The sequence below is a fragment of the Syngnathus floridae genome, chromosome 19 (assembly GCF_059516105.1).
Source record: "Syngnathus floridae isolate MCC-2025c chromosome 19, RoL_Sflo_1.0, whole genome shotgun sequence".
Taxonomy (NCBI): Eukaryota; Metazoa; Chordata; class Actinopteri; order Syngnathiformes; family Syngnathidae; genus Syngnathus; species Syngnathus floridae.
In genome coordinates this window covers 2,832,341-2,856,623 of record NC_142431.1, presented here as the reverse complement: position 1 = coordinate 2,856,623, position 24,283 = coordinate 2,832,341, and the positions used below count along the sequence as shown (strand labels likewise).

The window sequence follows — 24,283 nt, the reverse complement described above, 5'->3', positions numbered from 1 at the left end:
CTCCTTAGCGTGGATTCAACGAAGTGCGAGAAGTCAAGCAGTTCCACTTCACAGGCTGGCCCGATCACGGTGTTCCGTATCACGCCACGGGATTGCTTTCCTTCATCCGTAGGGTTAAAATCTCCAATCCACCCTCTGCCGGGCCGATTGTGGTCCACTGCAGGTAAAAAAAAAAAAACATCCGTTCAAATGTGAGAATCGAAATTAATTTTTTGTGGTCCACGTACAGTGCCGGGGCAGGACGCACAGGCTGCTTCATAGTCATTGACATCATGTTGGACATGGCAGAGAGGGAAGGCGTGGTGGACATCTACAACTGCGTCAAGGCGCTTCGGTCCAGGAGGATCAACATGGTACAGACTGAGGTGACTGCATTACCCATCATCCATCCGCATCAACATGCTAGGGGCAGACACGGTAAAACAACGAACGCACTGTTGGACTCGGGACACGCAACGGTACAGGCTGAAGGGACGACCACATCCATAACATCTTTCATCTCTTTGTTTGTGATGTTGACTCACACCAGTGTCATGAAGGTCAAAAAGATGACCAAAAAAAAGACAAAGAGGTCAAGTTATTTTCCAGTTTTAGAGCTAAAAATCCCCAACTTGATTTGGATTAGCTTTTGATTAGAATAATTGCCTTTTACTGCCATCTAGTGGTAGCTAAAAAAACAGCAGTTGTTTACAATCTGATTACTGCATTCTTGAAATAGAATTGATAAAGATAAATTAATCCTATATTGGCATTGCCAGACAACTTTTTTATTTACATTTTACAGCTATTTTCTAGACCCAATTTTGTAATGCTGAAATTTAATTTCTATTTTTTAAACCCTCATTGAATCACTTTGATGAGTAAATATTTTACCTGCCGAAATTCATTTTAGAAGTGACTTGGAAGATGTTAACTTGAGTCTTCATTGATCATCTCCATAATTCCACCCGCCATCCACTCCACCTCACTCACTGTATGTTTTCTCACCCCCAACAAGTTGTCGCTCTGACAGCGATTATTGTTTTCTTCTAAAAGTGTGTGTGCACGTGTGTGTGATAGTAAAACACAGCCATCTCGTGCATTCTCCAGGAGCAGTACATATTCATCCACGACGCCATCTTAGAGGCGTGTCTCTGCGGGGAAACGGCCATCCCCGTCTGTGAATTCAAAGCTGCTTTCTATGAGCTCATCCGTATCGACTCCCAGACCAACTCGTCCCACCTGAAGGACGAATTTCAGGTGATGTTTCTTTCTTCAAAATGACTCATCAACTCACCCATGCACATATTTTGCCTTTTTTTTTTTGGAACACAATGAACTCATATGAATGATTTTGTCCTCCAGACTTTAAACTCAGTGACTCCTCAGCCTCAGCCTGAAGACTGCAGCATCGCGTTGTTGCCTAGGAACCAAGATAAGAACCGCTTCATGGACGGACTTCCGCCTGACAGATGTCTGCCCTTCCTCATCACGATCGATGGGGAAAGTAGCAATTACATCAACGCGGCGCTCATGGATGTAAGTTCCCACGAACAATACATTGTACGATATAGTGCCTTAACATTGTTTGATAAGAAAAAGGTAGAATATGGAAATGAAGACACCACTGGTCAAACATTTTAGAAGCCTAAAAAAATCAGCATATCTAAAAATGCCTAACTGAGAAATGGAGGTTGTTCTAAAACTTTTGACCAGTAGAAAACATGCAAAAATATCGATGCATGTGTTTATTATTCACACATACAGTCTCCCCTCCCTGTTTGTGTGATGCTGTGTTTGTGGTTTAAGCACACAAGAAAGCTAGAGACAAATCCAGGTTTCAATAAAAAAAAACAAAAAAAACCGAAATATTTATTGTGAAGTTTCTTGGGAGTGACATAGTGCGGCTTGTTTACATGAGAAATTAGAAGGATGTCGATGGAAAGCAATCCACTGCCATTAGGAAAGAACTCTAAAGTGATTTTAGCATGATGGAGTCTAAAACTTGCTTAGATGATCATTTTTTTTATGTCAAATATCCAGTCGTTCTTTTCCTCTGCCATCCTATTAAATTCTCATGAATATTTTTGATAGTGTGACTTGTGAGGTGAGGACTTGCTAATGGCTGCATGGTTCTATTTTCATGGTGAGTAATGAAAACCCAACTTTCAGGGCCAACGTAGTAGGATTGTGATTCAATCTGATGGACTTGAGTTTTGTAGTATTTGCGTCTTAGTTAAACTTGCCTTTGGCCTCTCTCTAACCAAGCTGTCAGAGGAGTTCCAGGTAATGGGATTTCACTTCAAATATTCCAATACTGGATTTGTTTCATGGCTTCGCTGTCTTTCCACCACGTTCAATGTCTTGCCATAAACGCCCGAGTTCACATGCCCCTCCCCACCCCACCATTGGCTGGCTGTATAGCGTCGGTTCACACGTTTTATGTCGACAGAATATCAAGTGGACCCTCGTCGATGTTTATGTGGCGCATGCTACTCACCCCCACCCCTGCATGATCAAACATCTAGATGATTAAGCTACCCTGTTTGCGTGTCACCTATTATGACCGGCCATTTTTTTTTTCTTTGTTGTTTACCTTCAGAGCTACAGACAACCGGCCGCCTTCATCGTCACCCAGCACCCGCTGCCCAATACGGTCAAAGACTTTTGGCGCCTGGTGTACGACTACGGCTGCACCAGTCTGGTGATGCTCAATGAGATTGACCTAGCGCAGGTACGAGTACCGTAAATTTCGGACTATAAGCCGCGACTTTTGAACCCGAAGTCATGAGTTTTAGCTGGTGCGGTTTATAGTCCAGTGCGGCTTATAGTCCAAAAATTACCCAAGTGTGTTTTTCAAATCTAATCACGAGTTGTCTCCACAGGGCTGTCCCCAGTACTGGCCGGAAGAAGGCATGTTGCGTTACGGGCCCGTCCAGGTCGAATGTATGTCCTGCTCGATGGACTGTGATGTGATCAGCAGGCTGTTCAGAGTCTGCAACCTCACAAGAGTGAGTATTCAAACGCTGTAGTCACATGTCACACCTAGCTAACTGTCGCTATCCATTGATGTGTTAGCCTCAGGAAGGCTACTTGATGGTTCGTCAGTTCCAGTACTTGGGCTGGGCGGGTCACAGGGAGGTCCCGGCCTCCAAGAGGTCCTTCTTGAAGCTCATCCTGCAGGTGGACCAGTGGCAGCATGAGGGAGAGGAGGGGGAGGGAAGAACCATCGTCCATTGTCTGTGAGTAAGATTCAACGTTGGCGAACGGCGGTTCATTTCATAGCCTACCACTAGGGGAGCACACATAACCCTTCCTAATTCACGTTTTTGCGTATTCGGGGAAACATGATGCAATGATAACTGCTCAAACGTGAATGAACTGTTGAATTGATTGATTATTTTGGAGTCGATTGATGGAGAACACAAACCAAAACTAACTTCCTCGGTGTGTTTGTGAAGAAACGGCGGCGGGCGCAGTGGCGTGTTCTGTGCCAGCAGCATTGTGTGCGAGATGGCCAAGAGGCAGAGCGTGGTTGACGTCTTCCACGCCGTCAAAACATTAAGGAACAGTAAACCCAACATGGTGGACGCTCCGGTAAGGCCAAAACGTTAAAAAAAATATTTGGATGGGAATACGTTGTGCACAAATATGACGTTTGTGTCTACAGGAGCAGTACAGGTTCTGCTACGACCTTGCACTGGAGTTCATCGAGTCCTCTTAAACAAGTGAGAAGATGGCGAAGGAGAGCAGGAAAACCCTGGCTAGTCCTTCCAGACCAAGTCAGTCTCATGGATGTGTGCCGAGGAGACTTTGAAAAGCTCCTTTATGCTGAAATTGTACAGCTTCTTGAGTGCCAGTGAGCCCCCTTGGATGCGAGGGGCCCACAAGTCAAAACGATGTTTAGTCTCTCTCCACGCTCCATAACTGCCACCAGCTTGAGATGATCATCATCATCATCACAATGTTCTCTTGAAGCTCTTTTGGAGCAAACAGAATCAGATCCTTAAACACGTTAACTAACCGAACGATCACTACGAGAGACTGACTCAAAAGATAGTTTACATGTTGAGTATTATTAGGCTTTTTTTTTTTTTTCATTGCGTCATGAAGAAGAAATTTGTAGTCAAAAGAAATGTGATTTTTATTTTTATTTGTGTCGTTTCTTTTTATTTTCATATTTGGATAGATTTTTTTTAGCACATTTTGAGTTTTTATTGCATTGTACTCCAGGGCTGGGCCCAACACGCTTTCAATTTATCACAATGGAGGTCCTTCGAGAGAGAAGGAGTAATTAGTAATTAGCGCCGCAGTCTGATTGGTTCACTTGGAGCATTAGTGGTATCCCTTGGCTTCGTTTACTTTGTGCACTGGCGGCCCAGCGACATTTTCGCTCTCGTTACGTCGCCGCGGATGTTTTCTTCATAAGCCAAAGACTTGTTGTAAATATGTGTATACGGTTGAAGCACATTGTTCGTATTTATTGTTTACGTTGCTTCTGAGAACAATCATTCTTCGCTTCGCCAACACCGTAAAGCACCACGATGTAACGGGCCAACCAGTGAGCGGAGAGTGTAAGAACAAGCTGTATATCGGAGCATTAGAGGTACGCTAGTTCTTTTGTTTTTAAGTATTTACTCTGTAGTATTGTCTTGTTTTGATTCAAAATGAGCCTGTGACGTTACTGTGCTTTATTTGGTGGAAAAAAAATAATACAGCCCCCCCCCGTCGTGCTCAGTGCAGTATTTGAGCTCAAGGTCCGAATGGGATGTGCTGTTTTCTGTCCCGCCAGCAGCGAAAGCGACGCTTGTGCCTAAACTTTTTTTTTTTTTTTTTTTTTTTTTATGGAGTTATTGTTTCAAGTGGCATCCTGGATGGAGAGCAGACTTTGTCGAACGCATCCTCGCTTAACCGATACAATGTTGACTTGTGGTGACTGATGTGTTTCTGTTTTGCACAAGTTCCATTGAGGCAAAAAAAAAAAAAAAAAAGTTTGTAAATAGAATATAAGATTTTTTGGCTCTAGTGAGGTTGCATCCTATACATACTAGCAAGGCTCTAATGTTGAGATTTATCGGACAGACAAAATGTTACACTTTGTACAAATGTTTAATGTTAATTCTCTCGATGGAATCTGAATTGTTTTTATGTTCCTGGTATTTTTTTTTTCCGTTAAAAAAAAAAAGGATGTCAAGCAATAGTGAAAGGGCGCAATTAGAGTGACACAAGGCCAACAATGAGTGACGTTTGCTGCCAAGCCAGTCTGAATATAAAGTCAATATTCATAGTTATTGTCTGTAATGTTTGGCTTCTTTGCTGTAATAAAAAAAAAACAGATCACTGCTTTCAAAAAGACTCTAGTTTAAATAATCACACCGACAATCACTTCATTGATGTTTAACTGATCTTTTCCGGACTCTTCTTTCATCCCTCCATTCGGAGAGATCCCAGGCCAGCCAGGAGATCATCAAGAAAATGCATTTCTTCAGATCTTCTGCTCGACCATAGGTGAGTTGTATCTCTTCCACCAAAAAAAAAGCCATACAGGTTCACTGTACAGTTAAAATAACTTTTTAAAAAGAGCCGACTGTTACTATGACAACAAGGAAGCTTGGAATGTTTATAATTACAAATGCTGCACAACCCTGATGTTTTCTTCAAAAAGTTTAATTTGCATCTTTATTTACACACGGTGGACGGCAGTAGTTTTAAAGACTCAAATTATACTTTTAAACACAAAGCAAGAAGGAAAAAAAAAATGTTGGATCTAAAATGTACGGTAAATGTGCCCGGGTAAAGAAACCTCTTAAAGGAAATATTCATTTTGAAAAGAATCTTATAAACACTAACCAATCTGTAGAATGCTGTAATAGTGAGCAGCAATCAAACACTAAATAATACATTCATTTTCACTACCCTGCATGCTATCTGAAGAGCCTATAAAATCATGTGGACAAAAAAGAACTCCTTGAAACAACAAAAACATGGTCAAGCGCGTAAAATAGTTCCATTCAAATTAGGCATATATTATATATATATTTATATATGTATATATTTTTTGTACAAATACAGAATATTTGGCATTTATATCCATTGTTCTCAACATTTCAAAATAGAATTACAATTACCATCTTTATGCCATCACATTTCTTATAATTCCAAAACCCTCTAAAAGGCCTTTTTTTTTTAATTAAATCTTTTTTTTTTCTACCAACGTCCACAACACGACACACTTCTCCATCAAAGGCAAACAACAGTGTGACTGCTCTCTCTCCTCATAATGAAATTATTATATAAAATAAAAAATATACTAACAATGCTTGTGAGTGGGTTCAAGTGGGCTTCTGGAAGCGGTGACATAATCATATCAATATTGTTCTAAAAAGCAGAGTGTGGGATGATTGAAAAATGAAAATTGAAGTACCACCCAGCTATTAAGCATGTAAACTAAGCTTATTGCTTGAGGAGCAGATAAAGCCGGGTGTCGACGATGGGGTGATGTCATCCGTGATTTTATAAGAAGAGAGAGCACAACAAGTGAAGGACATCTTTGCAGTGCACAAAACTAGTAAATGCTTCTCAATTAAAGATCAATCAGGAGATTCAGTTGGGGTTAGTGAGTGTGTGTGTGTGTCGATTGTCTGAATGAACCTAAAAAACATACATTGAGCACCGGTTTCAACTTTTTGATGTTCAGTTGGCGCGTCTAAGTAGGTTGATTCAAAAGTTAAATCGGAACCCAACCGTCCTCCCGAAAACACAAACATACTAATGGTGCATAGAACGCAGACTTGGCCTCCAAGCCCACCTGCCGAGTTTGCCACGAGCCCTCTACGACCATGCAGTGAGGTAACAAGACGAGCCTATTGGCTTTTCACGTTCCTGTTGTCATAATAAAAAAAAAAATCACAGCAGATAAATTTAATTTTAAATTTAAGTTGCATTTTTGAATTGTCTTACTCTAGGGCTGTCATTTTTTAATGTTTAGATTATTACATTAATGAATCGAATAATCGGATAAAATTTTATTTGCATTAGTGGATCAAAAACATTTATCCCAATTACTTTCAAATTTAAATTTAAGTTACATTTTTATATTGTCCTACTCTAGGGCTGTCATTTTTTAATATGTTTGGATTATTTTATCAATTATAACATTAATGAATCGAATAATCGGATAAAATCTTATTTGCATTCGTGTATTTAAAACATTTATCCCCGAGTACTTTCAAATTTAATTTTAAGTTACATTTTTAAATTGTCCTTCTCGAGGGCTGTCAATATGTTGAGATTATTTTACCGATTATTACATTAATTAATCGGATAAAATGTTATTTGCATTAGTGTATCAAAAACGATTACTGTTAACCAGTTATTTTTATTTATTGAGAATTTAGTGATTTAAAAACCACCCAAACAACAGTTAAGCAATATCACAGAAGACTGACGGTCATTCCAAGTAAGACCAGATGTTTGCGAAGGTCTTATTCCCTCTCTCCCTTGCACTCCAAAACTATAAAGATATATTTGAAATATTTTAAAATCACTATAGGAAAACCCTGATGCTTTTCCTCTCGCGCCCTTATAACACATGATGAAGTGTGAATGTTGCATTGCCTCCGACTTAAATCTGACTTAAACCAGTTTACAGCCCTTTATAACGCTTAGAAGAAGTCGCAGCAGCAGCAGTAACCATCAACATGCACAACACCATAAGGCACCTGAGGAATTGTCATGTACATAGTTGCCCAAGCCCCATTATAGCAAATATTTTTGGCTTATGCACATATATGATATCATGATTATTTAATATGTACTAATAGCCCCGCATGATACCAGTTACTGTGTGCAAGTCACATGGTGCGCATCTTTTTAACCCCACGATCTAAAACCCTGTAAATTCCTCACTACACAACACTACAAATACACAAACACACACATCTGCTTGAATAGGTAGTTGTCCTACAATTGCTGTGTGTGTGTGTGATGCAGGAAAGAACTCGTCGATGTTTAGAACACACACTGCCAACCTTCCCTCCATCGATGGAAAAATTAATCAATTTTCATTGGGGGATTTACATGCATTATTGTGACTGATTGACAAAGCCAGATAAATTAAATATTTTATCATTTTGTGTTGTTAGTATGGAATTCAGTGAAAAATCTATATGGTCTCTATATTCTATGATTTAAATAAATTAATGTTAAGAAATGGTACTGGGCTCCTTAGTGGCCCATCCATCTTTTTTTTTTTCTCCTCCAAGCACACCAAGAAGACATTTTGGACACTTTTGTGGGAAGTTATGAGAAAAGTCCTTGTCTGGCACGCTCTTATGAGTTTGGTGTGGAAGAACTTGACTGAGAACCCTGACCTATATACCACCAGACACCTTTGGGAAGAACTACAGCTAAGCTTGTGAGAACATTTGTGGCGTCAAATCCCAATTTTTTTTATTTCCTGGTCCACCAACCTCAAACTACTGAAGTAAGTGAAGGCTCTGTGGTTGCCATGGGAACAAACGGCTCACCTAATTACAAGTGAACAATCTTAAGGATTTTGAAGCTGTCACTTTATAGGTACATTTAGTTTACTGGATAGGCTAGTGCTAACATAGCATGAGAGCTTTTCTGCTATTATTATAGAAAACCGAAAGACTTTTTTTGGGCAAACGCATTGCAAAGATGATCCTTCCTAACGTCACATTGGAGCACACGCACACAACCAGCGCAGAGACAAACGGGCACCATGTTGATAAATCTCTGTTTTTTAAAAAGTCCTTGAGTGTGTCTGTGTGCGCATAGGCCCGGGTTAAGGACAACACTTGGAGAGTAAAAAGCAGCACCGTTGACTATAGTAACTGACGAGTGTTAAAGTGTCATTTGCACCCTTTGTTGACTAAATGATGTTTTGTGTGTGTGTGTGTGTAATCTGAGCTAAAGGTTGCAGCGTGGGAGCATGCCCTAATCAACCCATACAAATGCTCTTTTAAATCAATCCCGTCAATACCAAATGCAAATTGCAATTTGTCACAATATCCGAATAGAATGGCATGAAGAAAAAAAAAAAACATCAACCGTCCTTTGCAATTCAACTGCAACATTATCACGTGAGCTCCATAAACTACATTTCCCTTGGAAATACAAACATGAATATCGTAAGGCGCAAAAAATGCTGTTCTGTACTCTCCTCTTGCGCAATCTCTCGAGTTCGTAGACGAATGTGTTCTGCGACGTGAACGCATCCAGCAGCAAAATGATGAATCGAATGGATGAAGGTTGAAATAACTGAAGTTGAAAGTGATTTTTTTTGTTTGTTTTGTTTTTTTAGAGAGAGGAACAATTACAACTTGACTAACAAACTCTCAGTGTACCAAATATTATTTAAAGTACAGAAAATATTGAAATCAGGTGTTGATTTGGGGCAATAGCAGCTCTAAAAAGGCTAAAGTTGGAACGTTTGAGCTTGCTGCAAGCACCACACTCCTCAGAATTAGGAGTTGAATTGATTTGGAGGCTGAATTTTGAAAAAAAAAAATATAGAAGCGTAAGAATCTAAAGAATGGCAACACATCTTAGAGTGGGCGACGGAAGCAAGATGTGATGCCGGGAGCTGGTGTTGAATGAAGAAACCAAAAAAATGAGCAAAGAGGAAATCAAGGATGAATCCGTGGACCTCAAAGCCTCGTCTGAGCTTCCGGGATGTAGATCTCGATGCTGTCGGCTCGCTCGGTAGCTGAGTTCTGTCTGAACGAAGCGGCTCGCTTGGCGGCCATGAGCCGTCTGCGGGCCTCCTGGCGCTGGCGGTCCTGGAGATCCAGCGATCGCTCTCGCATGACCCCGCCACGGCCCCTGCTGGGCCTCTTGGTCAGAGGGGGAATCCACTTTCGATCCTTTGGAGAGACAAGAAGATATGGAACGCATCTCCATGGAAATGGCTATGGAGTTCCAATTTTTGATACCTTCTTCTCAGGACTCCCCAGCAGTTGCCACTTGTTGCTCTTGATCTGCTGCAGCTCTTCAAATTTGGCAGTGACGTCTTCAATGGAAAGCTGCAAGAGGTCCCAGAATCCGGCCAGGTCCTGAGATGTGGGTCTGGGCATGGCGCTTGGGTCCTTGTTTTAAGAAAAGAAGAGAAAACAAAAAAGAAATGGGGGAAAGAAGGAAAGAAAAGAGTAACACACACTTTATTGGCTATATTTTGCGTCAATCAACCCAGTTCATAGTCAAACCAACAAACAAGCCTTTTTACCTTGACTGCCACTAGGAGGCAGTAAAGCACCAATCGTGCCACTTCACGTCATGCATTACGTCAAGAAGAAAATGCGCAGGTAAACTTTCAAAAACGCCTAGCTATTTTATGCTTTTTTTGTGCTTATTTAGAATGTTTTTATTTTTATTCTGTTACGAATTTATGTCATTTATAGTCATTGTTGCCTCCAACAGGTCTGAAAGGGCTTCAACGATCAAGAAACATAAATCGATGAATTACCTGACACATACACGCAACACTAGATTTGAATCTAATTAAACCTGATGGATTTTGTCCCGGTGAGTATTTTTATTCATTCAACTTTATATTTCTGCCATTTGTTTATTTTTATGGTCAATTTGCAGTCGTTTGAAATGATGTGCTGTGGCTATTTCACGGACACCTGTTGATGATTTGTGCTCATTGCAACATATTGGGCAAATTCGATTTTATTGTCTCTATAAATGTGGATAATTATTCTTTTATTTATTTTAGCCTTCTGATTATAATGGATTGTGTCAGGTGGTCATAATGTTGCGGTCAGTGTGTGCTCTGTGGACTTGAGGACAAAGAATACAGTGGCAGTCCATTATTCAGAGTCGAAGGCTCAATTTCAAACTGCTGCCTTTGTGCATTAATGGAAGGGCTCAAGTGCTTCCGATTGGAATTCCCCTTTCGTTTTCAGAAGGCTCGACAGCAGCGAAGGGACTGTTCCTCTATTGATTGCTGCGGTCTATTGCTGGAGGGCGAACCAGATTGTCAAAGCTCAGGCAGAGAAGGATATGTTTTCCCATAATGCAACTCTCTAAGAAGCAAATTAAAAGCATGGGGGGCTTGTCAATACTACATGATGGTTTTCTTGTCCATCACTCACCAGATTTTGCTGACATAGCCAGTAAAACTGCTGAAACTTTTGGGACATGAGCAGCTGAGCGCTTCCCACCGCACTCCGGATTTTTCCTAGAACTGCAAACGTCGAGATATTCAAGACACAATCAACTCCAAGTCAGATTGAAGAGAAAACCAAAAAAAGATGCTCACTCTCCTCCGACAGATCGTGCTCCTCCGCCTCCCCCTCCATCTCTTTACACCATCCCTCCATCCTTTTGGATTCGTTGTGAAGAAGCTGCATGAACCAGCTGCCATCCCTGCGAAGAGGAGACACTCGACCCGTCTCGCTGGCCTCCAGGCTGGGTTCAACAAGCCAGGGTTCAGGCTGCGGGCTGGGGGGGCCGCTGGAGGGCCGGTAGTCCTCCCTGTAGCTAAACAGGCCTTGTGTGCGCACTGTACGGATGGCCCCGTACTGCGTTGGGGTGCTTGGCTCAGAGTGGCGCCCAAAAGCGCCACCGAACTGCAGACCCTTGTCTTCCATGGAGGGGAAGCCCTCCAGCTCCATGTCGGCTTGCACGGCCGTGGTAACGCTGTTGGACCGCTTCACCCGACCTCGCCTAAACGTGCGGAGGTCATGTGATTAGAATTCACGTGCAACTCCTGGACGTGAATGTCAAAGTGGTGGCACCACATACCTTTTGTGATCCTCCACCTGGATACCTATAGAGTGAAACTGAGGAAGACCTTTGCTTTCAGTCTCGGATTCTGTCGCAGTTTCCACCTGTTGAAGACCCGCCGCAACTTAACAGTCAAATCTGAGATTCAAGATGTGGTTATGCTGTACATGCCTGTATCCCGATGGAGGATCTTGGAGTTTTGAGGTACTCTTCCGCCTTGGATACCAACACGGCTTTGTCGCAAGTCTGGATGGAGCTGTGGCTGCCCAAAGATGCGTGCCTCTTGGGCGCCGCAGACTCCATGGCCATCGTGACCGCTTTGGAGCTGTCCAGGCTGTCCATGGAGCTGTAGATGGGACGTCCGAGGCTGTCGGTGGCCCACAGACCGCCTCGGGGTTGCCTCCCGTCCTGGTAGGCATCTTGGGTGGATTCAGTGCTGCTCTGGGCTGTCACAGAGATAAGAGGCTTGGTGGTGGCGCGCGGGGGCACGGGAGGTGGGGTCTTCTTGTAACTAGGAGGATATGACACCGCTGGATAGCACAAGCAGGATGACAGGACGAGGAAAAGGCAAAAGAAGGATGGAAAAATGAATACAAGCCAAACTTAATGGGAGGAGGAAAAAAAATCACCAAAGGCAAGCCACTAAAAAGCACAATGGGAGCTCAGAAAATTTTAAAATTCATTAAGGGGGGAAGTTGAGATAACGCAAGGCAATCTGTTGCCTGCTAAAACACACATCAATGTTAACAATTGTAGTCACAGCACGCAACACACACACACACACACACTCAAGCAGACTACTTGGCTGAGAGCTAATTAAGTGCAACAAAACCAGCGGAATTCTGTTAAGACAAATCCCATCACAGACTTGACTTCCTTCCAACTTGAAGAGGCTGCAGTGCTGCAGGAGACTGTGGGTGGCTTCCAAATGGAAGCTTTGTGACTCAGGCAATATTGAAACACCACATTGTCTATTTATACACTTTGGAGCCATCTGACTTCATTTTCAAAACTGAGCATCTTACATACAGACTTGGCCACCAGCTGAAAGACTGCAAACGAAAGAGCACAGCGACTGGATTTTTTTTAGGATTAATTAAAAATGATTTCGGACTAACTGATTCAAAGCAAGGAAAAAAAAATAACCTTCCTACACTGGGTTAAATCTAAATGATGGCGACTGACTGGTACCTTGCGGTGGCTGAGCACGGTCCACACTGCACGAAGTAGGGAGACGAAACTGAATGCCTGCAAGAGCCAAGCAGAGCCAGTTATTGGAGACTCGGCCAAGTGTGACACAGATAAAAACGCTCGCCGACTACATTTACATAGCAAAGCAAACTGAATTCCAAAGCAATTATTGACGTGTTTTCCTTGCATTTCTTACGTCGGTCAGGAAAGGAACACAGTTATTCTGGATTAACTGAGCTTGATTGGTGACATTTTAATCCTGCTAATAAGAAATAGCTCTGGTTGTCCATTTTTTACCTGTGTTTCTTTTATAATTTACGTCATCATACAGTGGGCAAATATTTCAGACAAAACCATTTTTTATTTTAGCTGTCGGCTTTTGAATACTGCCTTAAAAAAATGCTCTGCAAAATGCTGAATTAAAATCTACGTTGCCCATGTATCATGATATCATACTACGCATGCATCATCTCAAAAACAGACATGTTATCTTCATGTACAATACATACACGTATTCACGAGACAAGAATCGAATTTTGGGGAAATTTCGCATTGCATCTGATTAGCTAATTAGGATTTAAACAAAGACAAATCTGAGTGCCTTCATTTTTGTTTGTTTTTGAATCATTACTTGCTGTATTACAGACCATATACGAAATACTGTCCATTTTTTTGGTGATCTGGACAAAATGATGGTCGCGACAATTGAAATAGTCACTCCCCGCCCGCCGTGCGACCCGGTCCACTCGCGCCAGACGCCGCCGCCTTTGCCACAGTTGCGATGTAGGGCTGGCAGAGAGGCTGGTGAGAGGCCGCTCTGACGCAGATCAGGGCGGCTTGGTGCTTAATGACGTGCAATGACTGACGAGCTGTGCATGAGCATGGGGGCTGGAGATGGAACAGAGTGATTGTGTGGTGTGATGCTAATCCTGCCTCATTTCATCTTTGCGGGGACAATTATATATTCATTGAGATTAGAATAAATAGTCCTCGAAAGCCTCGAAACCACAAAAAAAAACAGTCCTTTGACGGTAAACATTTCATCTTTGCGCGTTGCTTAGCACTTTATGTCCTTGCTAGGGAAAAGAACCTCACCAAAACAAAAATAGTATCAATTTTGATGCTTGAAATGTAATATTGTACCATAGTCTTCACAAATAAATGGTAATTCAACCTCTTTTTGCCTAGACAAGAGATAAAAATTGTTTCCTGGGGTCATCTTAGCCACATTGGGCAGTACTTATTAGATATGTTGAGACCCGGTAAGATGTGAACACTGTAAAGATTGCAACTACCGTATTTTCCGCACTATAAGGCGCCTTATAGTGCGGAAAATACGGTAAATAAACTACTGCTTGGTCGAAACCTGAAGTGGGTGATTACAGTCAACACAAATGCATTTTTTAATAAGAGCAATAAGGTCGCTCCATGGTTGGCAAACAGCCTACTGTTTGCTCCAAAGTCAGCTGGGATCATCTCCAGCTCACCCGCAAATTCAAGAAACAAAATGGCTGGCTGGGTTTTCTCCAGTAGCATTGAAGTTATTGATTGTTGTGTTCCTAAAAATATACACCCTCCAATTGTGTTCCTTATATCTATTTTGTGCATCTGCATGTCACAGGCTGTATGTTCTCTCGAGCGTGAGGGCCGCTTCATGAAGATGGGTGAGAGGATGAAGAGATGTATGAGTGATCTGACAGAGGACATCTCGGACACCTGATGATTCTGCCGTTGGATTTTCGACTCCTTCTACAAGGTAGGCTGTTTTTTTTTTTTTTTTAATGTATATATTGACTGTAATGTAAATAGAGGTTTGCACAATAAAACAAGCATGTTGTTTGGTTGCCACATACATAGATACATACAGTGGTGATGCCCCCATGGATGCAACCTTACATGTATGATAGTCTCACAACAAACCAATACAAATCAGTGTCAACGAGGTATATTTTTATAGATTTTTTCTAAAATTAGATTTATGTGATTTCATGTTGACTCTTGTGTGTCATGTTGTAATGTGTGTGTTGCTCCTACTAACCTTGCTGCACATTAAAATGATCAGCGTGTGTTTTTAAAATTGTCAAGCTGTACTCGAAAAATTAGCCAGGGAGCAAAATTATGACTATAAGGGCCGTAGAATAAAATAAATTAATTTAATACACGTGTGATTTGTCAAACCTGAGATTTTCAACAGTGAAACTATTATTATTATTATTCAGGGCTATAATAAGAGCATTGATTTGTGCTGGTTTGTAGAACAAAGTTGTTTATTTGATCGTAACCTGCCTCACTGCATGCCAGTATATTTAAAAGACAAAAATAGAGTAGCCACAATCAATTCTATTCAATGGTTAAATCAAGAAGATGTGTTAGTGTTCAAATTGATGACTGTAAATTTTAAAGAAATGAAAATAAACTGATAAAAACTAAATATATGGGGAAAAAATCCTTCTTTTAAGTTAGCCTTTGAAAAGTTGTCAACATAAATCAATACAATGTGCTACCGCTAACAAAATGGCAACTACAGTACTTCTTTTTATAACTTTATCAAGTACCGCTAAACAAACGTTCCACTGACTTGAAGGTGAGAAAAATGAAGACAATTAAAATACACTAGCAATGACAACATGACATTATTTTCATTCCTACCAAGTGAAAAATGTTAATGAGTCGGACAAAATGTATGAAACATATAAAAGAAAGAAATAAAGCTGTTCCCTACCAGACCTACCGTACTCTCTACGCCCCCCAGCTAAGCTACGGGCGCCTAAAATGGGGAATAAAAGAAAAAGGAAATAATAACCAACCAAAAAAATGACAGCTTTCCTAAAAAAAAAAAAAAAAATGACTAAGAAGAGCTCTATTAATGTGTTTTAGGGTAAACAACTGGTTGTGTGCTGTTTTGTTGGATGTAAAGCTATGACCCCCATGAAATTAGCATCAGCATAAACATTGTAAGCATTTTTAATTCCATCTTTTATATCAATTTATGAAAAATACATAAGGCCAAGAAAATTTGGAATAAAAATTCACAAAAACACCACAGTAAGCAAACGGAAATTGAAAGCAAGAGTATTACATACATGATTCATTCATTTACAAAATATAAGCACGAGTTAACGAATGCAAGCTAAAGCCATTGTATTCAAAAGGGTGGGATGTTTTTTAGGAACATGGACTGAATCTGATTCATGAAACATTCCAGTGTGAAATCCCTGAAAGTCAGCAGAGAAGCACATTTCCATGAAGAGAACTAAAAAAAAAAAAAAAAGCTTAATAAGTCCTAATAAGTGTATGTAATACATTTGGCACAGTTATTTTGTTAGATCTCTGGGTGACAACATATCCTCAACAGAATATTAAAACAAATGTATTGGGATAAATAAGCAAACAGGCAATTATATATTTAATTTAAAAAAAAAAGATTATCTTTCCCGATTTCCTCCTTATTTTTATTCTGATTCTCATTTATAGACCAATGTTGTTGCTACATTTCTTTTTTAAATCGAGAGTACAATCTTTGGAAAAATGATGAAATTAAGATGAAACTCAAGATAAATCATAATCGATTGACTGATTTTTTTTCCCTTTCTTTTTTCTTTCTTTCTTTTTTTTTATACAAAAATATGACTTTGCACTGTATTTCAAATTAACAATTTAAACTACTTGTGAGTACATAATGCTACTACAAAATATCACCAGCAAAAAGATGTGATTGTGATAAGAACTGCAAATAATACATTTATCTTACTACAATATAATATGAAAAGAAAATGCCAGCAAAAAGAAAAGACCATTCTATCACAAGCAACTCAATATGACTTAACCTTCCAAAAATACACCAAAGAACCAAGAATTTGCATAGAATGAATGAATACAGATTGGAGACATCATGATTGGCCAGCACCTTAAAATCACCTTGCATTCCCCCAGCAAAGGAGAAAATATTGTTGAGAAATGCCATTGCAATTCCCTCAAATAAAGTCTTATTTTTTTTCAATATACTGTATACACATAAGTTTTTATAAGCTATATATTTCACAGTCATGTGCCTTCAATGACATAGTGATAAACCTGCTTTTTATTTGACATTTATAGAACAGAAAATTGTCAGTATTGCACATTTGGGCTATAGCAACAATGAATTTGAGCTTTTAGCCATCTATCACCCTTTACTTCATGGTTCTGCTGTAAAATATGCGTTCCGGTACCCAAAAGAAAATTATTCTGCGTAATAATTTATTACTGCTGGGGATGAGCAGATCATTTTGAGTTATTCTGTTGATCATTTGAAACTGATGGGGAGGTGAATGGTGTGCTGTACTCAACTGCAACCAGCAGAGGCGCTGTTGGGTCAGTTTTGACTAGTTGCATCCTTGCAAAGTCAGTTATAGGAAGTTATAGGAGTTCGATGAGAAGCAAATAGTCTGCTGTATTTTTTATGTATTTAATGGAATTACTTTTTCAAAGCGACAACTAGTATTTTTTTTTAATGTGATGTTTAATGTGAACAGGCTCACCGTCATTTATTAGTGCTTTTTTTTAAATGTTACAAAATTGCTTTAAAAAAACGTTATTAAAATTTGGATGGAATTGCTGCAACGATTGCCTTTTGGTTGCACATAGTGAGAAGAAGCTCCATTCTCACTCAGCACAGTAGTCCCCATTGGCAGGTTCACATTTAAGTCAGGGCTGTGATACATCACAATTCTCCAGCGATCTGCTCGGGACAAGAAGATGCTAGCGGCTAACGGGCTACTATCATTTCCAAAGTCATGACTGACAAAGTCAACCAGCGGCTCCTACCCATTAAGATCAGGAGCCCAGCTTGGCCATCACTAGTGAGGCGGTTTCAGTACATTCACCGGTACCATACTGCACCTCTGATTGTCTACATTTGGGGGACTTATTTTTTTTCATTTTGTCCAAACTTTTACCAACTCCGACTGGGATTTTTTTTTTTAGACTGTTGAGGCAATCAACTTTCAGTGACCATTGCTACCACCCAAGTGATGGACATGAAGAAATAAATGACCTCAAAGACTTGGAAAAAGGTGCTGTGTTTGGTTTCCAACCAAAGTTAACGATTCTTTACTAACCTATCTCAACTGCTCATCCAACACAGTATGTTTGAACTGCAACCAGTACAACCAGTACAGTAAATATTTGAATATATTTGATATATCTATACAAAATTGTACACATTATATACAAACATGACAGGAAGTTAAATGGAACTTTTGAAGCCATTACCGTTTGTTCGACGTGATCATTTGATTGTTTTTCCTCATTTGCATGTTGTGAGACCTTTTCATTTGAAGGTTCATAACCGCAAGCTACACTGGATTGTAAACTGTCCTTTTTCACTTTATTGAAAGATAATTTTGGTGGTCAACCCAACATCAACTTTGTGTTGAAATATTCAAAATTGGCTTAAAAAGTAAGCAAAGGTGTGACGGACGCTTTGATGAAAATAACTTCAATTAAATATACATGATGCATTCTTTAGAAAATAATTTTGAGGGTTTATAAAGTTATTCACAGTATACGCAGGCGGTGGAGTTAAGTTTCGACATGGAGAAACGGAAATGAACACGAGTTAAGATCCGTGTTGTGCAGGGACAAACCAACTTCAGCTGACCGTCAAATATCACGTAGCTTGTTTGCTCAAGTTATTTTTATTTTATTTAAGACAATTGAGGAAAGACAATGCTGCTCTTGTTGGCACTTGTTGATCTATAGATCAGCTACCATCTCGCTCACATTCACAGCTCAGTCTGAAGGTGGAGGCTGTTAAAAGAACTTTTTGAACCTGTTTGACAGCTGACAGAGAGTAAAGGGACTAACAACAGCCTATGGATGTTCGATCGGTTTTCCCATGGCTTCCTCACCTGGTCAGATGAACGTGATTAGAATGACATAGACATATATGACATGGGCCCGCTGGTGTACTTCCTGCACCACAGTTCCAGACTGGCACTTCTGTGACCGCCTGTGTGGCCACATATTTCTTGCGGTTTAGGGACCCTTTGCTTTTTGTTGATCTCCCAAGGGAAGTCCTCCATGGGAAGCGGGCTGGCGGGACTGCCCGAGCCCTCGGGTGTGCTCTCGGGGGTTCCCTCTATGATCTCAATGCGGGGCGGGTTCATTAAATCCATGATGCTAAACGGCGCCGGTTCAGGTTGACACATGACTGATTTGTCCTGGGTGTGTTGCCGAATGGACCAGCTGGATCCCGCTTGGATTCCGATGGAGACTCGATCTTGCGTTTGCGTGGTGCCGTCGCTGCACGGCTCACGACACAATGTCCACATATTGTAGCACTGAGTGAAGTTGAAGAAATTGCTGTTGAAAGTCTTCAGCTCCCCGCAAACATCTCGCCGGAGCTCGGCTAGCTCGTAGCGCATGGCCGAGATCTCATCCTTCCACTGCATGTTGAAGGCGGCCACCATATTTGCCGATTCCTTGAAGGCCTGGATGGCTTGAGGGACCGGTGGCTCAGTTGTGGCCATGGGTGAGGCACTGGGGACCCTGTATGACGGCGGTGTCGCCGGGGGCACTGAGATGGCCGTTACGGTGGAGCTAGTACTGTGCTGGCTGCGAGCGGCCACCGTCTCCCTCTCCAGCCTCTCCAGCTCTGCATAGGCAGAGGAGCTGGCACCATCATCGTCCTCTATCATGTCGTCATTTAGAAAAGAGGTCGCATCCACAACATCATATCCCTCTGGAAGAAAAATTTGAATATGCAAGGTGAAAGGAACAGCTGGAGTGGGATCTGATTGAGGTTCTCAACTGGAGTCTTCTACAGATATCTATGACAAGCATACGGTATGTGAGTCAGCAGCAGGTAATCCCGGACAACTCAATTGTGATGTTTTTTCTTATTTATTTTTTTGCTGTTTGATTATCTTAAATTGTGTCACGGAACTCACATACTGTAGGCTTTTCACGTTTTACACTGCCTTCTCAGTCATGTCAAAGAATAACAAGCGTCTTGCCATCTTTTTTTTTTTTTTACTGCACAGCACAGAAAAGGGGTCAAACACATCAATCATCATCAAATCAGCATTTGCTTACTTGAGAATGGATTCATCCAAATAAAAATAAAAAAAAGTTTTAGTTTCGTGCCATTTAGTGCAAAACGAAAAGAGAGTGATCGATCCACAAGCCACTGGACCAAGAAACAGTTATGAACCCTATTGAACATATTTGGTCCAAGGTGTCTAATTTGACCTTCTACTTCCAACTTCATGGCTGCAATCCCACAGTCAAAGACAGCTGACACTCAATGCCAAAAAGGTAGACTTCGCCGCTTTTTAACAAGAAGCCACACTTTGATGGGAAGAAGAAAAAAAAGACGTTTACATATGTATGATACATCTGAGACAGTGGCGATTTTATGCAAAAAAAAAAAAAATGAAAGCAGTTGAAGTTTTGGGAAGTATACAAATATTTCCATTTACAGATATCTAACGCACATTTAATAGCGACATTGCAAACCACTCACAAAAGTCAGCGTTGCTTCTGTCGTCACAAATCGAGTGAGTTGTTTACCCGATTAATGGCTATTTTAATCACTGAGAAGGCAGTGCAAACACATATACATAGATATATGTATGCTTCAGGATTAATAAAATACCTGCAACAATCATCACTGATGCTTCCAGTTGTTCTTTTCCCAAGAGATGGTTGGTCAAATGGAGAGGGGGGGGGTTGGCAGCTCGTCTGCCCTTACAGAGCACCACACGGGATCAAATTCGGACATAAACTAAGCGTTTGCTAGCGTCAAAAAAATTCATTGAAGGAATCCCCAGTAACAATTTCTCGGCCGCTATTTCCTCGGAACAGTGTAAATATTGCATCCTAGGAGAGATAAGCTTGGATAGGAGATGGCTAATCACCACCAGGGGAGCCCTTCCAAAATGTTAGCTGTAAATTTGCCAATTCAAGTTCAGCAAATAAGACGGTGGGATTGGAGAGTACTCATCTATCGTATCCTCAGTGCTTCTGAAATTGTAGATGGAAACCAAACTGAAGTTGGTCGCTTCAAATAAAATACATAATTCCAAATTGAACAGGAAACAAACCAAAAAAATAAAAAATAAACACACACATCGGTTTCCATTTGAAATTGACAGAAAAGGAAAGTACAAAAAAAGCTGGCTATAGTGAGCACATATTTAAAGAAAAAAATGTTTCAATAGGGTTCATAGCTTTACTCTTTACGGTAAACAGCAAATGCAACTGGCCAGGGAATATATTTGTTTGTCGACTTACCTTAATGTGATCATATGGTTCTAGTTTTTAGCCAATCAGAGGGCTTGTTTGTCTTGACCCAAATATTTTCTAAAAGCCTACCATTCCCTGACCCCTTGCCCATGCCCTTCTGACAACACATCTATTGTAAACATAGAACACCACAGTTTCACATGCGCGGGGCCCTTTTTGTATTTTTTTTTTTTTTTTGTAGACATGCCATGTAATGTAGCTGTGCTGTTGTGTGGTGATGAGTGCACTCGACCCCTCCCACCCCAAAAACTAAGCAATCCAGATATGCATGGAGACATGTAAGCAAATCCATCTAAACATTCAGGGTGATGCAAAAAAACTTCTAAAAAAAAAACTCAAAAGAAATTCAAGGGTTCCCCACTGTACATATGTAGGTATGTCAAAGTTTGTGCATGTGATGCATGAGGTTATGTAATCTAGGCCCTCTCTCAGTTAGCGGGTTATTGTTTTACCTGTTGTGGATCTGAGAGTTGAAGTGACAGTGGAGGATGTCATTGAAGGCAAGCAGTCGTCATCTTGGGAATAACCAGCCTGTATTGCACGGAGGTAACTGTGGCTTCGAGTGCGGAACGAACCCGGCAGGTCCAAGGCCTCCATAGCCTGGGATTCTACTTCGCTAAAAACGGACTCGCAAACTGACTCAAACTGGCCATTGATCTCAGTCTCACTCACCTGAGAGACAAAAACAGGAATAGCAGTCCTTAATTTTTCCTCTTCCTTTCTCTTTCTCACTTTGATTCTTCCCCTTTGCACAGCAAATATGAAGGAGTGTTAGCATAAGGACATGGCCACTGACAATTCCCGACCAACTTCAAACTGCATGAAAGGCAACATCAAATAAAAAAAAACACAGTCACACATAATATGTTAGCTTGGTAGTGCACAGCATTTTTTTTCGTAACCCCGCCCCTCCAAAGTAGGTACATTTAATAGTCATTTCTAAAATAAATAAATAAATAAATTCAGTTTCAAAGTGGCGTATTTACTTGTCCTGTACTGATGATAATAATTTATGTAAACTTACATGTTTCACTTTTTTAATAAAGTCAATATTAAGATGATTTAGATGCTTCTTTGAGATTTGGGACAAAAACACATTCCTCCTCCTCTTACTTGTTCTCCATTAACGGACTTCAACAAATCATTTTACTGTGGCAACCACCAGGGTCCAAAGCAGCTCCAGAACAGACTCGCACAACTGATAGCGGTGTATGAAAAGGGAAATACCTGGAAATGTTGATGTGTGGTTAATTATGATGCTTTGTCTCACAGCCCCTGTGCCTAGCCGCTAATCTTGTGACGTAAGTAGCAGTCTGCTATTTGGTGTGTTCAGGAAGCTAGGTCATTGGTAGACCAAGATGACAAGTGAGTTAGATATCAATGACATGCAGATTTGCTTTCTGATGAAATTGTAGGTTAACTCCAAAATGAACATTGAATGCCTGTTTGTGTGTGTGCATAATTCAGAGACAAAATTGAATTTCATATGTAGTTCAATCATGTAAGAAATATAAAAAAAATTCGGACTATAGGGCGCAATGCATAAGGTGCATTCCTGAACATTATAGGAAGAAAAGAGCCAAACTTTATCGACTTAAATTCGACATTCATTATCATACAGTTATAAGGCGCATTTTTGAGAAAATTAAAAGATTTTAAGCGCGCCTTATAGTTCGAAAAATACGGTAATTGACGCTTATTTATCTCAGTCTATAGAACACAATTAGCTGTCGCCCTCCAATAAGACTAGCTCAATGTCACACCCGTCTAAAGATAATCAAAAATAAATCTATTTGCATGACCATGTTGTTTTGGGAAAAACACGTTTGCCACTCACCTGACTGACGCAGCTAGCTTGACTGAGGGTGCTGACAGCGCGCATGTAGCTCTGGTTGCGAGAGCGGAAGGGCGGCGGATGAAAGGTGGTGGCCGGGTCCAGCGTAACGCTCGGGTGGGCCCTCATTTCTCTCATGGTGTGCAACCGGTAGCCCGGGCTGAGAGATAAGACGTTACACATCGACTTGAGTAGTATAGATCCGAATATATGTCCATTTCCCTTCCACCATATGCCATAGCGAGATTGCCCTCTAACACAACAAAAAGTATGTTTGAATTAAAAGTAGGAGTAATCAGAACCCCGCTGTGACCGCAGCAACGAAAATAGACGCAAAGTGGTTGAAGGGTGGCAGATGCGTGACGCCTCCCTGCCTTCTCACATTTTGGCTTTGTTTCACACTGCCTGCAAACACTCATGGAGAGCAATAAAAACATACGCAGCAACAGGGACGGGTGGGATGTGATTCTAGAGAACTTTCTAGTTTGTGAGGAAACTTCCAATGACTCCAAAAAATATCAAACTGGTACATTGGACCAGACCTACCTATGGGTGTCGAAATGGGGTCTCTGCATGGCTGACTTGAGGACCAGAGCATCGGGTCGAACGCTTTTCTGCGGGGAGGTCTTGGGGCTTTCGGAATCGCCGCTATCATCGTCCACCTCTCCCATCGCTTTCACATAGCTACTGCTCCTCATCCGCCGACACGGGATCTCGTCATCCTTCTCGCCGGGGTATCCTCCCCACTCGTCTTGAGGTACCTTGCGGGCAAGAAAAAAAAGCCTTCATTTCAGATGTTTACAAGGACAACAGGGCCCAATTAGCCAAACGAGCGTCGGCTAAGCTCTCGCTTCTACCGTAAAGACGACATTTAAGTGGTACACAGCACACCCCCATGGGAATTAGATCCAGTCTACTTCAGCTTCTATCTCCAACTGTAATAATGCACTTTCCAGGTCATTAAATAGCTTAGCAAGCACATAACAGAAGGTCTGTTGTTTCCTCCCAAGAAATGAAGCTCTCGTTAATACGTTAGCATTTTAATCGACTGCTTTTCGGTGAACATAATCTTTAAGTGGTAAGGAGGCAGTATTTCATTTTGAGACGAAGACGTTCAATCACATTTATTATTGTTATTATTATTGCGGGATAAATAAACTATCGCCAAAATTTCTTCTCGTTGCCAATGCTGCTTGTGAAAGCGAATTACCGCGCAATGACTTTTTTTGGGTG

The 24,283-nt window shown here is 40.9% G+C and overlaps 3 protein-coding genes across 15 annotated transcripts in view; 2 read left to right on the top strand and 1 right to left on the bottom strand.

Annotated features, from left to right (window-relative positions):
- Window positions 1-5,332, top strand: part of ptprk (protein tyrosine phosphatase receptor type K) — a 49,339-nt gene extending 44,007 nt beyond the window's left edge. For 11 of the 12 annotated variants that reach the window (XM_088361503.1, XM_088361512.1, XM_088361508.1 and 8 more), the window contains 9 exons: window positions 9-163; window positions 230-365; window positions 1,090-1,239; window positions 1,345-1,518; window positions 2,582-2,713; window positions 2,865-2,990; window positions 3,058-3,221; window positions 3,441-3,576; window positions 3,650-5,332. In XM_088361503.1, the coding sequence (XP_088217629.1) occupies window positions 9-163; window positions 230-365; window positions 1,090-1,239; window positions 1,345-1,518; window positions 2,582-2,713; window positions 2,865-2,990; window positions 3,058-3,221; window positions 3,441-3,576; window positions 3,650-3,703 (1,227 nt within the window). In that variant the 3' untranslated portion in view covers window positions 3,704-5,332. The remainder of the gene's footprint in view (window positions 1-8; window positions 164-229; window positions 366-1,089; window positions 1,240-1,344; window positions 1,519-2,581; window positions 2,714-2,864; window positions 2,991-3,057; window positions 3,222-3,440; window positions 3,577-3,649) is intronic. The other variant, XM_088361502.1, reaches the window with a different exon arrangement.
- A 296-nt stretch (window positions 5,333-5,628) lies between these two features.
- dlgap2b (discs, large (Drosophila) homolog-associated protein 2b) overlaps window positions 5,629-24,283 on the bottom strand; it is a 33,636-nt gene continuing 14,981 nt past the window's right edge. Inside the window, exons 4-14 of one of the 2 annotated variants that reach the window (XM_088362592.1) lie at window positions 23,597-23,811; window positions 23,054-23,210; window positions 21,669-21,888; window positions 15,650-15,694; window positions 12,928-12,984; window positions 11,908-12,266; window positions 11,755-11,840; window positions 11,270-11,676; window positions 11,103-11,194; window positions 9,939-10,091; window positions 5,629-9,869 (exon numbers count right to left, since the gene is read on the bottom strand). In XM_088362592.1, the coding sequence (XP_088218718.1) occupies window positions 9,654-9,869; window positions 9,939-10,091; window positions 11,103-11,194; window positions 11,270-11,676; window positions 11,755-11,840; window positions 11,908-12,266; window positions 12,928-12,984; window positions 15,650-15,694; window positions 21,669-21,888; window positions 23,054-23,210; window positions 23,597-23,811 (2,007 nt within the window). In that variant the 3' untranslated portion in view covers window positions 5,629-9,653. Of the gene's footprint in view, window positions 9,870-9,938; window positions 10,092-11,102; window positions 11,195-11,269; window positions 11,677-11,754; window positions 11,841-11,907; window positions 12,267-12,927; window positions 12,985-15,649; window positions 15,695-15,875; window positions 19,652-21,668; window positions 21,889-23,053; window positions 23,211-23,596; window positions 23,812-24,283 lie in introns of those variants that run through there. The other variant, XM_088362593.1, reaches the window with a different exon arrangement.
- Window positions 10,263-24,283, top strand: part of LOC148381631 (uncharacterized) — a 33,820-nt gene continuing 19,799 nt past the window's right edge. The window contains exons 1-3 of the mRNA XM_088362594.1: window positions 10,263-10,307; window positions 10,423-10,527; window positions 14,549-14,683. The gene's annotated coding sequence lies outside the window, so the exon portion shown is untranslated. The remainder of the gene's footprint in view (window positions 10,308-10,422; window positions 10,528-14,548; window positions 14,684-24,283) is intronic.